Below are 14738 nucleotides of genomic sequence, written 5' to 3'. Positions count from 1 at the left end.
TTATTATGACAACTGGATTTAATATCTGATTTAAGGAAGAAAGGGAGATGTGTATCTAGGCTTCTTGAGTAAGTGTTCACTGACTCCTTAAAAATTTTACATTACTAAAATGATTTATTGGACATATACTGATTATATTGCCTTGCAGTATCATGAATAGACTGGAGATTTAAAAAACAAACAAAAAAAAACCCAAAAAACAAACCAAAACCCAACCAAACAAAACCCAACCAAAAAAATCAAAACAACTGTTTGTCATAAAAAAAGATTCAAATTTATAATGCTGTAGAGAATTGGAGCAGCCTTGTGGTCTGGGCATTTTGCGGGACTGGCACACACAGATCTGTCTGTCCTCACAAATCCATAGAGAGTGTCCAAATTACTGACTTCTCTGAGGTGGGTGTACCTTTCTTTCTTAACTCTAGTGAAGTCTTACTGGAAAGAGGCTTAAGTGTGGATAAGTGATAGTAGCTACTGGAAGATAGCTTGTTTATCTGTATTCAGTGAACAGAAAGCAAACTGAGAACAACTTAATACCAAACACTTTATTACTTATGCTTGTTATTTACAGTATTTACATATTGCACGTTCGTTGGAATGTTTTATACATTTATTATATAAAGTAAATTAATGGCAGCTTGTGTTTGTGTACAAAATCCATGCTCCACAGTCCCCAAAAATATGTCTACTTGGAATTACGTTCCTGTTTGTCATGCAATTTGTACTCCTAGGGTACAATGTGACCCCAATGCAAGTCTGTTTTAACCAAACTTTTAAAAAATTGCATAAGCATGAAGGATATCAAGTGACCACAACTACTGTGGAGCAGATCTTTAGTAGTTCTAGATATACAAACAAACATTCCTTAAAATTGTAGAATTAAGCAATAGAACATCAATTTTCTTGGTGAAATATTTGTGTATACATAATTTTTGGCAGCATTACACATCAGTTGTAAAGTGTGTTTTTAAGTATGGAGCATTAAGTACTACTGGCAGTTATGCTACTGTAAAGAATGTCAATCTGCAAACTGTTGACGACATACAAAACGCATGTTAAAAGAATTATGGGAAGTAGTCTGTCAATCTGCAAAAATAAATCTCTTGTTCACAATGGAATATGTTATAAAGGTAGTAAGTTCTATTTCCCTGTTGGTTTCCAAGGCACTTCTCTTGGTTCTTGGTGTTTCTTTTCATGGTAATAATCTGGTGGATTAAAAGAAAGAAGATTGCCTTTCATCATTTTTATACTCACATACATGTGTTTAAGAATGTATTTGTCATATTGAAAATAGTAAATAAAACCAGAGAATTTAGTAATAACTTTGGAAAGATCCAGTAGTGCACTTCTGATTTAGCTCAGTTTATTTCATATCAGCCTGACTGCTAAATTACTGTTTTGTTTGTTAATCAAGGCTGAAATTGGGAAAGCGTCCCATTTTGTGCTTGTTCGTTTTAGGTAGACAGATTTGGAAAATATAGTTCTACCTATTCAAAACGTGCTCATAATTATGTTTAGCCTGTTCCTATGAGTGCACCTGTGAAGTCAAAAAGTGAATAAACCTCAAGGATAGTATGAACAGATTGCAAATTTCTGTCTTAATGTCTTGGTGTCAGGAAGCTGTTGATACGATGCCCAGTAATATATATCTGTCAAGGTGAGGTTTGAAGGATCTGGGAAGGATATGATGTTTCACTGGGGCCCACTAGTGAAGAAGTTTGGACTCGTATAAACAAGAAACAAACAGAAGTAACTTTCTGAGATGTGGTCATATAAATATAGCCCCTGGGACGTGCAAACACTGAGGCAACACAAACTGAGTAGGAGCTGCAGTGGTTCAATTTTCTGCCCATTCTATTAACTCTTCCCAGAATAGTATCTTGGAATGAAATCAAAACCATTTCTATGACACTGGTATCAAAATCACTGATACGAAATTACAGGTTTCTGCACTGCTTATGTACGGATATTGTCTATACTCTACAAATGTTAATTCAAAGGTTGGGCAGTGAAAGTTTCCATGACCCTTTTCCCCTACACCTTAAAGCCTTCTGAGAAAATGTAACGTGACCATCTCTGTGTATACATATCTAGAAATCCATCCTCTCTCCAGTAACTTCTGGGTTTGTTTTCTGCAACTGCATTTTCTAGACAGGTGACCACTGAATGCTGCAAGTCTCTACCCAGCTTCATGTGTTTCTAAGACAACCTGTTAATGCCCTTTTTTTTTTTTTTTGAAGTAAAAAATGCACTATGTCTTATTAGTCAACAGGAACTGCAGGGGTGAAAGGAACTGCTCTTGCATGCAAACAGATTCAGCTGAAGCTTGTGTGTCTCATAGACACCAGAAGTCCGTGTGGGAGATAAAAAACAGTGGTTCTCTGATACTAGACTTTTGCCGATGTCATTTTTCACAGTTAAAATTTTCATAATGTCTGTCTGAACATACGTAACTGTCTTTCCCGTGATCAGTGTGAATTCTCTTGAGTTTCTCTACATTTTCTACTGCTTAAGTATAATTTGTAATAGAATCATTTGAATGCAAAGTCAGTCAGACTTGACATAATCCACTGGAAATCAAGCTATTGGTGCATACAGAAGTACTTGTTAGTAGTATTTAAACATTTAGTTTTGCAATTTTTTTAAAGCTATTAGGAAATGTAATAATGTTACAGAAAAGCTTAATGTAATTTAGTTTTTTTCTGGCTTTGCAGATAGGACAAATACTTTTTTTTTTTTTTTTAAATATCCTTCCTTAGAGGGGAAACTGACATAAATTTTCCTTGTCTTGTATTTTCATCTAGCTTACTTTCTGTATGTGCCCCTGCTGTACCCTATTTAAGCTGTGATGTTTAAAAACAAATTAACATGCTTTTGGTTTCATCAGTGTGTGGTACAACTGACAAGTTAAACACAGAATTTAATAAATATTTTTTTCATTACTAATACTACTGGGAATATGTAGCTCACTGAGGGTGAAAAACTGGAAGTGGATAGGAAGCTCATTTGTCATCTCAGCTATACCTGGTTTTGTATGGATAGCTGATCAAAAGCTGTGGGTCTTAGATTCCCAGTGCTCAGCTAAATTGCAGTTTCCTAAATCCCTGGCATTTTCAGAAACCCTTGAAAAGGCCCCAGATTTTTAGCACTGATCAATCTGTTGCAATTGTATTTATTTATTTATTTTATTTCACGTAGTCTATGTTATATGCATCAGCAGAGGAAAATTGGACTGGAATTTAGCTGAAGGATGGCAGGTAGTCTTAGTGGAGATCCTGAATACGATTTGACTAGTCTCTGTTGAGAACATAGGTAGCTATACAACTCCTTTCTCCTCTTTCATTTGATTCTTAGTTCTCCTTTGCTAATAAAAAGAAAAAAAACAAACCAAAACACAAACCCAACCAGCAACAGTAGCTGAAACCAACCAAACCATACAATTGTTCCAATTTTAAAAAGCACAAATGAAATCTCTTGTAAAGGCGTATTACAGCTTTCCAAATTTGGTTCTAGTCATTATCTATGCATGATGACAGAGAGAAACTCTGTAACAGCTCATCTATATAAGAGAAGAATTTAGTGGTTTAAATATCAATATAAACTTTAAAGTATTGTGTCAGTAGGATTTTGTAGCAGAACTTCCATGTGCTAAGATCAAAAAATTCCTTCCTCAAGTATGAACACACAGGTGGAAGTCTACTCTAATGTGAGCATCACATCACAGAGATCCATGCATTGAAGATGTTAAAGCTCTTAATGTTTCAGCTGGTGCTAGCCACAGAGATCCCATAGTAAGGAAGACTCAGAATTGCCTCTCAGTAAAGCTGGGCTAAGCCACACGAGTAACCATGTATGCTGGCTGCCTCTTTAATCCAAAGCAAGAGTTCTGATGAAAGTCATAAATTAGTTACCTTGGGAGCTACTTCCTGTCACCAAGCAGAGGTGATTGAACATGTCATGGGAAGTTGAATATGATGGATCAAGCTATGCTTTCTAGAAAAAAAAGAGTCTGCCTTCACTGAATGATATGCAAAACCCACATCTTAATTCTACCTTCACTTCTTTTATGACATGAAAGTGTCTGACATTTCTTGATTGCACTGGATGTTAGTCAATAAGAAACTGTAAGAGAGAAAGCAATTAAGGGCTGTTGTTTCCATTGTTACAAAACACTTGAAGCAAAATTAAGAGCCCAAATATTATTTTGGTTTAAGAATAGTTTGCAATAATGGATATATGATACAGTGTACAGGAATGGGATATTTAGTGTGGTATTTCAGTTTTCTCTTTATGTATTTAAAGTTTCCAGGTTTATCTTGTATTTTCAGCTTTTTTAATATATATTGCTAGTATGGTCAATATGTCTTGAGGTGTTTACACAGATTTTTCTGTGTTCCAAAGGAAATTTCAGTTAGCAGTGTGCTTTAGCTTATTAGGAATTTTATACAGAATCTTTGACCTTCCTATGTAGATATATTTATTCTTACTCTATCATGTACTTTAAGCAAGAAATACTGTATCTATTGCTTTTCCTTTAAATATTATTAATTATATCTGCTTCTCTAGGAAACAAGCAACTGGTAAATTTTTTTCATAGTCTTTTTATAGTGTATAAAGCTCGTTTTCTCTGCTTAGCCTGAGATTCCTACTACTTGTACTAGTCTTGTATTAGTGTAGAACTGTTTGTGTCACTAGTTTTATTTTGTTCATTGGAAATAACTGTAGAAACTTTAAAAAAGTTGAAAATACATAAATATTGTCAATACAGTAATTAGAAGAAATCTTCAAAACAGAACTGTGTAATCATACATAATAATGCAGTCCTTGGTCCTTGAACTACTCCTTATAGTACAAGGAGGTTTTAAGCATACATTATGAGATCAGTGTTGGTCTCTAGCAAACACTTAAAGAATAGGTAATGGAAAAGGGAGGGCACCAACAGTAGCACCTGCAGTTTTCAAACAAAAGCAGTAAAGTCTGAATGACTGTAGCAGAAGTGATTGTAACAAATGCTGTCAAAGGGGCCAGATTTTCTTTTCCGCATTCATCACCATCTGTCACAGGAAATCTGCAAGATCTGAATTGGGAATTTTAGGTGAACACTTCAGGAATCTCGTCCCTGACGTTTCTTACCTGCTGCAGATACGGACAACATAATGGTTGTTGGATGTATCGGCATGGGGTGGAGCAAAGCAAGCATGGACTATGGGAACTATTAGGAAACTGGGAGAAGAATGAGGCTGAAGAACAGAACAAGAAAGAGCATCAAGGACAGGACATAGCTGTGTTGAACATGAGAAGGAGAAAGTGTTACAGAATAAAACTAGTTGGAGATGGTGCTGGTGGCAACCAGGGAACACAGCCTGGGTTGCTGATAGGAAAAAAAAAAACCCAAAGGGACTACAAAGGACTACTGAGTGATGTGGTAATACAAATATATGCTGCTCTGGCTTCACTTGTGCAATCTCAACAGGTAAAAGGGCTTTTACTGGGCCCCTGCATTGCTTGTATCTGTGGGACAGGCAAAATGTGAACATATGCTCCAAAAAAAAAGATAGAAGATGGAGCCCAGTGAGAAAAAGCGAAGATTCCACGAGACACATGGTATCACACACAGACCCTTAGGTATGTACTGTGACAGTCATAGATGCCTAATTCCTGTTTTCGCATCTTATTTTCTTGTTTGATCTTAGCACTGAGTTTCAACATCTTGTGTGCTTTAAAGCTATGACAGTCTAAAATGCTTTTTAAGTTCAAACAAAACCCAAATCTGTCTTTTTTTTTTTTTTTCTTTCTTCACACCCAAATTGATCTCTAAACATGGACAGGTGTCCATCGATCTGAAAAATGCACCAAAAATACTAGTTTTCCAAAGTATCAAAAAGCAATAATTCATCTATAGCCCAGCCCACTTGTAAGCCTCCAATAAAACGAAAATCAGCCACTGAGCAAAACAGGAAATCTAATTTGTTGGGGGAAAAATGTAGGTGTGGATAATTAAGCATATGTTATTTTACTTGTTTATAATATCAGGAGTTTAAAAAGATTCTTTTAAATGTATTTGTGATTACAATTAATATAAACAGTCAAATTCTACTTGTGAATTTAGACCTTTGTGGAGTAGTACCATGAAAGAAAATTTCGTTATCTTAATATTCAGGAGTTACTCTGAGCTTTAGAACTACTAACTAGTAGCCTTATGGCAGCAACCAGAAGTGTATACTTATTGCCAGACTGTAAATAAACCCTTCTTACATGAGAGCACCACCTTAAATAAGAAATGGTTTCGAAATCGTCTTGCTATGTATAAGTGGTACTACGTTCAAAACTTTGAAGCTTCTTGAAAACACCTTGGACTAATGGTAACTGTGCACTTTGTGGAGAAGAAGGATGGTTTGGTAAGTGGAAAAATGTAAAAAGAACCCATTTTTCTACAGCTCAGTCCATGAAATGATGAAACTAAGCCTTGCATTATGCTTTTCTGTGAGAGAGGATCTTACCCACACAAATTGAACTGATGCAGTGGAAAAGCTCTGAGGAGACAGGATGCTTAATTTTATGGAAACACCTGTGGATCTCAAGGCATAAGAGGTAGAGAACAGCCTTCCTTTCTACTAATAGAGGTTGCTTAAGAGTGCTGATACTATTAATGATTTGTCTCTGTGTGGAGAATAACAGAAGCGGAGGCTTGTTACTCACCTTGAAACATACCTGCTGGTTGAGCAAAGGAGTTGTTTGGCAAAATGAGATGGACTTTTTTTTAAATTGACTCCACGCTTGAGATGTGGACTAATTTAGTTACTGTTCCTTCATGTTATGAGTTTGTGTTTGCATGATAGGATGTAAAGATACAGATAAAAATTTCTAAGGAAAGGGAGAAAAGAATTCCCTACTCTGATTATCTGCTTATTAGTATTGGTAATAACATTATTCACCTATCTTTCCCAGGTGAATATCATTATATAATAGCTAATTTTTTCCTTGCTTTCTGGATTTTACAATTGAAAGGTTGAATCCCTGGCATTTCTCCTAATTAGATCAAAGGATTTACCTATTTGCTAACTTTTAGTTGTCCTAATACCATTGTATGAATTGTACTATTAATTAATTGTTTCCACAATGCCATCCCTGAACACACAGTGTATGGATAAGAGATTCCTCTCCAAGGCTGCATGTTTCAAATTAAGACAACAAGTCATGTAACAGTTATTGGATATTAGAAACATTCTGTATTGAAGTTGGGCTAGTTTAGGTTTATTTTAGGAAGTCAAGCAGAAAATACTTAAATGTTGAGGAATTTAGCATAAAGTCAGGATGCTGAATTACATCAAATGATTTAATATTTTACCTCTGCCCTTGCCATTAGAAAAGTCTTTTCTAATGTCTAGCTGGAATCCTCTCTTGTTGCAAAATAAAACAAATGATGTCTTATCCACACTGGGTAGAGAAAATGGCTTGTAGCCACTTTTTATGAAATGGAATACCTCCATCGTATTTCCTGCACTCGTCTTTTCTTTAGATTAAATAATCCCAGTTCCTTTTATCTTTTCTTGTAAACTGAGTTTTCTAGGTCTTTGGTCATCCATGTTGCTCGTCTTTGGACTCTTACAAGAAGCACCCATATGTCTTCATGGTGTCCTTAATTAAATACAGTATTCCAGCAACAGTGATTATTTCAGGTATTTTATAAACAATGTTCCTATTTATAAATTCCAGTATGTTGTCTTTTTTCAAGTGTGACATGGTTGACATGCTTAGTTTGTGATCCACTACAACCCCTACATTTTCTACAGAACTGTCTAGCTATTCACAACTTGCCCTGTATTTCGGCAGTTGATTACTCCTGCGTGACTTCATAATTCTGCTCTTTCCTTTAAATTTTGTCCTGTTTTTAGACTATTCAGCTAATTTTCCAAGATTATTTTCAATTCCAAGGTTGTACTCTATCATGGTTGCTTCTTCTACACTACTGTCATCCATAAATACGCTGTCTTCTGTCACCCAAAGTTATTTATGAAAATATTGAATAACACCATAATGAAGCTGTGTGACTCTGCGCAATACTTTTTTCCAGTTTGACAGTGAAGCACTAATAACTTATTTGTTTTTTTTTTTCCAGCCATTCTTACATTTATCTTGATCGTATTTCCCTAGCTTGCTTGTAAGAATGCCATGCAAAAGAGTGCCAATGCTTTAAAAAAATAAACTAAGATGCTTAACATGTATTGCTTTTTCTCACTGACTTTCTCCACAAGATGTGTATTTTGTTAGAGAGTTAAAATATCTTGGTTTGACAGTATTTGTTACTGACAAATCCATACGGGTTATTACATATGCCTTTGTCAGAAGTCACATTTTTGTCTCAGGTAAAGGTTGAGGACATAATGTAAATTAGTCCTTTTGTAGTCTTACGTGTTAGTTTTCTAGAAATACAGATAATTTGGATGTACTTTTTTGTTTGGTTGGTTGGCCTTTTTTTTTTTTTTTTAACTTTGGTGCATGGTGAAATTCCCATGCAATGAAAATCCCAAGAAATCTGAGTAGCTTAAAGTTAGTTTATCAGTGTTACTAATAATACATTTTAACTGAATTTTTATAAAAGCACCTGCAACCTATCTGCATTTATAAAGCTTTCATGTATATAGCTTTGTATATATTAACTCATACTAAAATGTACACCATAGATCCACAGCTGCACACATAAAAGGGTTGCCACTGCCAATGCAGGCAATTGTGTACTGAGTCAACTTGAAAAATAAGCTACAGCTGTTGTGTTTTGTTCTGTAACAACAAATTCACTATCTCCTAACTGTATGCTGCTATGAATAATTCACAGCTAATGCACGTGGAGTATTATATGATGACTTTCCGTAGGGTGTACCCTTTATTTATTGCCAATATTTGCCAGATTAAGCCAGTTACTTCAGGTACTCTGAAAGAGGAATACCTTAGCCAAAGGACAATTGTTATTATACTCCCATGAATTTTCATGTATGAAACACAAAATCCACTGCTTTGCTATGCAGTAGAATGTCATTACTGTTACGAAAAAGCTTACCTTTATCCTTCCATGCACATTGGGCTTACTGCCAACCGAGTAAGAAGCCTGGCACATCTTTTGTAGTCTGTCATGAAAAAAGCATAAACAGATTACTAAAGTAACCAATTTTGCCTTTAAAAATCAAAATTGATAACGGCTTGCAAATTATTGTTGTAATAAAGTTCAATGAACACCTTAGTTTGCAGCAGTATAGAAATTGGCTCCTTGGACTTAGAAATGGAGTGTGTAAAAATTGCATCACTGAAAGCCATGTCTAATGGCACATGTAACTATGCAACTGACTTGTGCGTATGTACTATCTATAAACAAATAGCCTGAACATGGTTGGAGGCTCTCCAAGTGTATATATGTATGAAAATTTATACATCTGTGTTTGTGCTTAAATGTGGGATCTAAATGTGACTGCAGTATTTTCATACTAGAAGAAGAGTAAGTAGTGCTCATACATCTTTGAAATCCAACCCTCAGTGAGCAAGTCTATCAACTTAGTATTAAGTAATGCAACTCTTCAATAAATTTTCTTCCTGGAAAAAACAGTTAAATTAGGCTATATCTCCTAGTCATGGGAAGGTTAAGTCCAGCCCGAGTAGGTGACCACATCATACAAATTCACTCATAACTGTATGGGGTTTAATCTTAAAACTAGTAAAATTGTTTTCTCCACAGTAGTCCTGTTGTTAGTAGTTCTTATTTTAGGTACCTTCTGCTTTTTGATGCATTCATAATAAGGGGCAGAAACAATGCAAAACTAAAAAATTGATCAAGATTTATTTTTTTTTCTTTAACGTGGCAAACTGAAAGCAAATATGATGAAAGTTGGTTATGGACAGACAGCAGAGTAAATTACTCTTTAGGTGTCAATGCTACTATGCTGTACAAAGTACTAGAAAGTATGCCAACACAGTGCTTTTGTACTGGCTACCACTGTGTTGCATCATCATAGATGCTTTTAATTTCTTTGTTGTTTGGGCTTTGAATTTTCTACATAGAATGAACAGTATTACTGGAAATCAGGGTATGATCAAAAAGTAACATCATCCTGTGCATGAAGAATTAAAGCTGGTTGTTTACCTCATTTTCTTAGAAGAAAGTTACTCTAAGGAGATGCTAGTCAGTCCAGTCTGGTGACTGATGTTGATTTTCGTTGGGCATTATTTCATTAATGAGTAACTACATCTAATGTTTCCTAGAGATGCAATGTTAACAATCCCTAACTCACAGCATAGATATGCTGTAATTGCCATTCATACAAATTAACCTCTATTATCTGGACATTATGTTGGTGGCTATGTCACCTGTCACGAGGAAAAGGCTAATTCAGACTTTAAGACCAACTAGTTTTTAGCTTCACAGCTTGGAGTACTCATTAGTGCTGAGTCAAATGATGTTTGTGTTGCGATCCTTATGAAGAAGGTAATACGACCATTCGCTTGTTCAAAACAGACTAGTTAGGAACAACTTCCATCTCCATCCACGTAAACGGAACGTGATCCGGTTAGCCATTATCTGTAAATCCTTATCTTTCAAAGGTATTCCTAATCTAAAACCTTACAAATAGGGAAAAAGTCTGAAGTTCTTACCAAATATGCCTTTAAAATACATTGGGCTGAAATATTTATTAATACTTGAAACTTGGAATCTGTAACTCTTGTTTCTATTCCCAGCTCTGCTACTGACCCAACTGGTTGACCTCAGACAAGTAAAATAAAATGTGCTTCCATTCTGAAGAGGCTGTACTAAAATAGCATCTGCTTACTTAACAGGCCCACCTCAGTATGAATCTGGAGTCACATCTACTGACTGATAAATATCAATGTTTCATTATTTATTTTATTTTAATTCTCTGTGCTGCCAACACTGATGAGGTATCATAAGCTACATTTGCTTATTTGTCCATCAGCACTTTTTTTGTTTGTTTTTACTAAGCCTTAGAACTTAAACTTTTGTAATTCACTGAAGACAAGGGTTGCAAAGATTCACTGTCAGCATCACTGGTAGATTGGTAGCTGAACAGTCAAAATATAAAATGTCTATAAAATATGTTCTACATAAATAATCAATGAAAAGGAAATAGCCCCACCTGGATTTCTGATCCTATCTTGAATTTGCAGGACTAAAAATAAAATATGAGAGGTTTGCGAGAGGAATCGTGTTCTTATGAAAAGCAAACACCCTTGGTTTGGAATGAAAGAGGCGTATATATCAGTACCTAAGGAAGCAGTGTTTACAGCCATTCTATGCAGTTTATTTGCAGTGAAAAAATTCTGTTTCTATTTTCCCCAACATAATGCTGATGCTGTTCTAGCAACACTGTAAAGCATACTTAGTACATTTTAGAGCACTCCAAATTCTTCACTGCAAAGAATGTATTCTAGTATAGTGTCACTACTGGTACCTCATAGAGCTACTAAATTTTAGAGTTTTCTGTAGTTTTATGAAAGTACCTGGTTTGGGCACTTACATGCTGGGATGGTGCAGTCCCTTGTATTGTGATAAAGCCGATGAAAGTGTTTACTACATTTTGGGCTGAAGTAGAGTGGACCTGAAATATAAAGAAAAAATAAGTTATGAGTCAGCACAGCTCACAGGAATAGTAGTGCAGCTTATGGTACGTATGTGAAGTGATGGATACCAACGCAAAATTAAAACTTACCTGTTAAATGCTTTAAGAACTTGTCTTTCATCCTCAGATCTCTGGGAACTATTTCTGTTGGACAGAAAAAATAGTCAGTCTGCTGCACTGGAACTATGCTTGCCAAGCATAGTATGAGGACAGGGAATAAACTCTGTCCAGCAAATATCACCACTACGTCTTGATAGATGCACAGAGGTCAAAAGTCCTTTGCATACAGTAGACAAAGTGGCAAGCATTTGTTTTACATAAGAAGCCACTGTGAAACACACTGTGATGATGAAACAAGTAACATCTGAGGTGTGCAGTCATTAACAATGATGACAATTAACTAAGAGTCAGATTTTAGCTCTCTACGAATTACATCATCAAGTTCATCTAGATTTAAATTGTTCCAGAAATTTTAGTTCATGGTTGCTCAGAAATAGCATGTTCTGCTAGCGGTAAAGACCCAAAGATACATTCAACTTTGGGTTTGTGTCTTCTGATTCTCTTAGGCAAATCTATCCGCTCTTCTGTCACAGGTATGTTTATACAAGTACTGTCCTGCTGTAAATGTGAAACAGGATTGATCTACTTACAGGAATCTCCCCCCACCCCCCCCTGCCTTTAGCAGTAAATAAAATTCACAGGAAATGATCCTAAGCAAATTGCTCTCTTCTGGCTCCCTATGTTTGTGGTTTACCGCCTTGCGTTTTGTGTTCAGCAGATGGCAAAATGAAACTGGTTTACTGAAATCCATTTTAGCCCTAACCCTTGCTTGTGTCTTCCTGATTTACAGCTATCTTTGATTGCTTTCCGTTACGAACTCTATGCTGATAGCTTAGTGCTGATTGTGTATGATACACTACATGGTGCTTTATTTATTTGACCATAAATGCCTGAGCAGCCTTTTTCATTCCCCTGGCACCTCTTATCAGATATAAAGCAGAGAGCATTTCCATCCAGATCTGATTCACTTGTGAGGTTAGACACTTCTCGAAAGTCATTCTTCATTTACTTCTAACTTTAGTCAGTGTAAGTAAAATTGACCTTATCATATTTGACCTAATTATGTCATGAAGAGCATTAAAAACACACATGCTTCACTCAGAAATTTCCCATGGGACAGGCTCACTGGGAAAGTGATGCCAAAGCTGAAATGAAAGACTCTTAAGCAGTAGTTCCTTTACGGAGTTGCTGGGAATAACTCCATTATAATAACAGAATGAAAAATCCTGCTTAGGAGTCAGTGACACTGCTACTAACTAATCTGCTCTGAAGTAGGTTTATTATTTACATAGATAACTGTTCAGCACAAATCAGATGCTTCACACCAATACGCTGATGTAGGGTGGCCAGAAACTATGCCCACATTCCATGCTGAGATTGAGAGTTGCGCAGATCAGGACTCCCTGCTTAGTCTAGCCTCTAACTTTTCAACATTTATAAAACAAAATGTTCTCGCTATGCTGATCTTAAGTGGAACAAAATTGTCTTCCTTTGTATATTCATTAATGATCCAGATGGAGAAGTAACACTTCTGTGACAACCACCAACAAATACAAATCATGAAGATACTTGAATAAGAATGAAGAAAAGGTACGGTGAAGCTTTATGAGATCAATAAAGGCAAAATAAATGGCACGCTAGCAAAATGAAAGCCAGTTTGGAAAAAGGTGAGTAGAGATCTGCTGGAAAATATTGAGAAAGTCACTTTCAGCAGGAGAGGCAAGACGAGCAGCAGTAGTGCTGTAGGGGTTTGGGAGTGACAGCGAGCAGTAAATTAGATATGGCAGCAGGAGAAGCCAAACCAACTTTCAACTGGATGCACAGAAGTACATCACAAAACTGAGCGGTAACTATCCATCACTACGTGGCTTGGTACGACTGCTTCCGGAGTGCTCTACACAACCCTGAACGTCTTGCAAACAAACCTGGGCTTTTCACTGGGAGGTTAGAGAAGAGCCATTCAAATGAGTAGAAGGATGCCTGCAGGAGTGTCCCAAATTGGTCAGAGCTTGTACAGTGACAGAGGAGTACTCTGTTTCAGTCCCCATGTATTTCAAAGGTGCGACCTCTGGACTACAAAAGGGACTAAGAAATGGGGCAAAAAGTTTAATGAAGCCAAGCTGGAGGCAAGACTTCTAGATGTGAGATCTACAAGGACATACTATAGTCCTGCAGGGGAACTCTTGCTAGGGTCACTTCCAAGAAACACTTAAACCAAGCACATTTCAAAAAGTGATAAACTTCCAGGAAAAAGAGCGTTTTCATCCCTTATTTCTTTGATCTCAGCCCATTTCAGTCTTTTCCCTTATTAAAAGGTTTCATTCAAAGCCAACACACAGGAAGTCGGACGTTCAGTTAAGCACATTATCCAGAGAGTAAGAGACACTAGATGTGAATGGAGTTTTTCTATTCCACATCTGCCGTCTGTGTCTGTGTGTGATACCAAAGGCAATCTGCAGGTATTTTGAGCGGTGAATTCTTGACATAAAATTAGTAACCTGATGTGATGTCTCATGCACCGAGGCACCCTAGATGAAAAAAAAAAGATCTCCTAAGTCATGGACTGTGACTTACCGACTCTCTGCTCGTCCTGGTATCCTCCGTAGTCAGCCACTTCCCTTCGATCTAAGTTGTAGTCGTGCTTGGAGAAATACTGCACCCCCCTGTCCTTCTCCAGGTGGTACCTCTTGAGTTCCTGAATGATCTCCATGATCAGATTTAAGAGACTCTGCCTGTCCTTCAGATCTGCGGAGTCAGTTTTCTCTTTGCAGTGCCCTGCCGAGAGCATTAAGAGCACCAGCCCCAGCAGCCCAGGAGACCTCAGTCCGCTCATTGCAGTCTGACCCGAAGGGCGCCCGAGCAGACGAAGGGGCAGGATCCGCCGCTGCGGGAGGCCTCCCGTGCCGCTGGAAGAGAAAACCGGGGGTGGCTCGGAGGCGGGGAGACTCACGGGGGTGAAGTCGGAAACGTGACGGGAGGGAAGCGCGGAGACCGCTTCGCGGGTTACAGGCGGCGGACCGCGCCGCCGGGGGAGCGCCCCGCTCAGCCCCCGCG

At 37.2% G+C, this 14738-nt stretch overlaps 1 protein-coding gene across 1 annotated transcript; it reads right to left on the bottom strand.

Annotated features, from left to right (window-relative positions):
* Positions 1-200: 200 nt before the first annotated feature.
* Positions 201-14585, bottom strand: FAM150B (family with sequence similarity 150, member B). The gene is made up of 5 exons (XM_010566723.1): positions 14259-14585; positions 11715-11768; positions 11523-11603; positions 9059-9125; positions 201-1205 (listed from the first exon to the last, which is right to left on the bottom strand). Exons 1-4 carry the CDS (start codon positions 14515-14517, stop codon positions 9061-9063), a joined length of 459 nt encoding a protein of 152 aa, XP_010565025.1. The 5' UTR covers positions 14518-14585; the 3' UTR covers positions 201-1205; positions 9059-9060.
* Positions 14586-14738: the final 153 nt, after the last annotated feature.

This window comes from Haliaeetus leucocephalus, unplaced genomic scaffold, assembly GCF_000737465.1.
Source record: "Haliaeetus leucocephalus isolate CR32 unplaced genomic scaffold, Haliaeetus_leucocephalus-4.0 Scaffold217, whole genome shotgun sequence".
NCBI classification, from domain to species: Eukaryota; Metazoa; Chordata; class Aves; order Accipitriformes; family Accipitridae; genus Haliaeetus; species Haliaeetus leucocephalus.
Note: the sequence above shows the minus strand (reverse complement) of the source record. Positions and strands in the feature narration are given on the sequence as shown.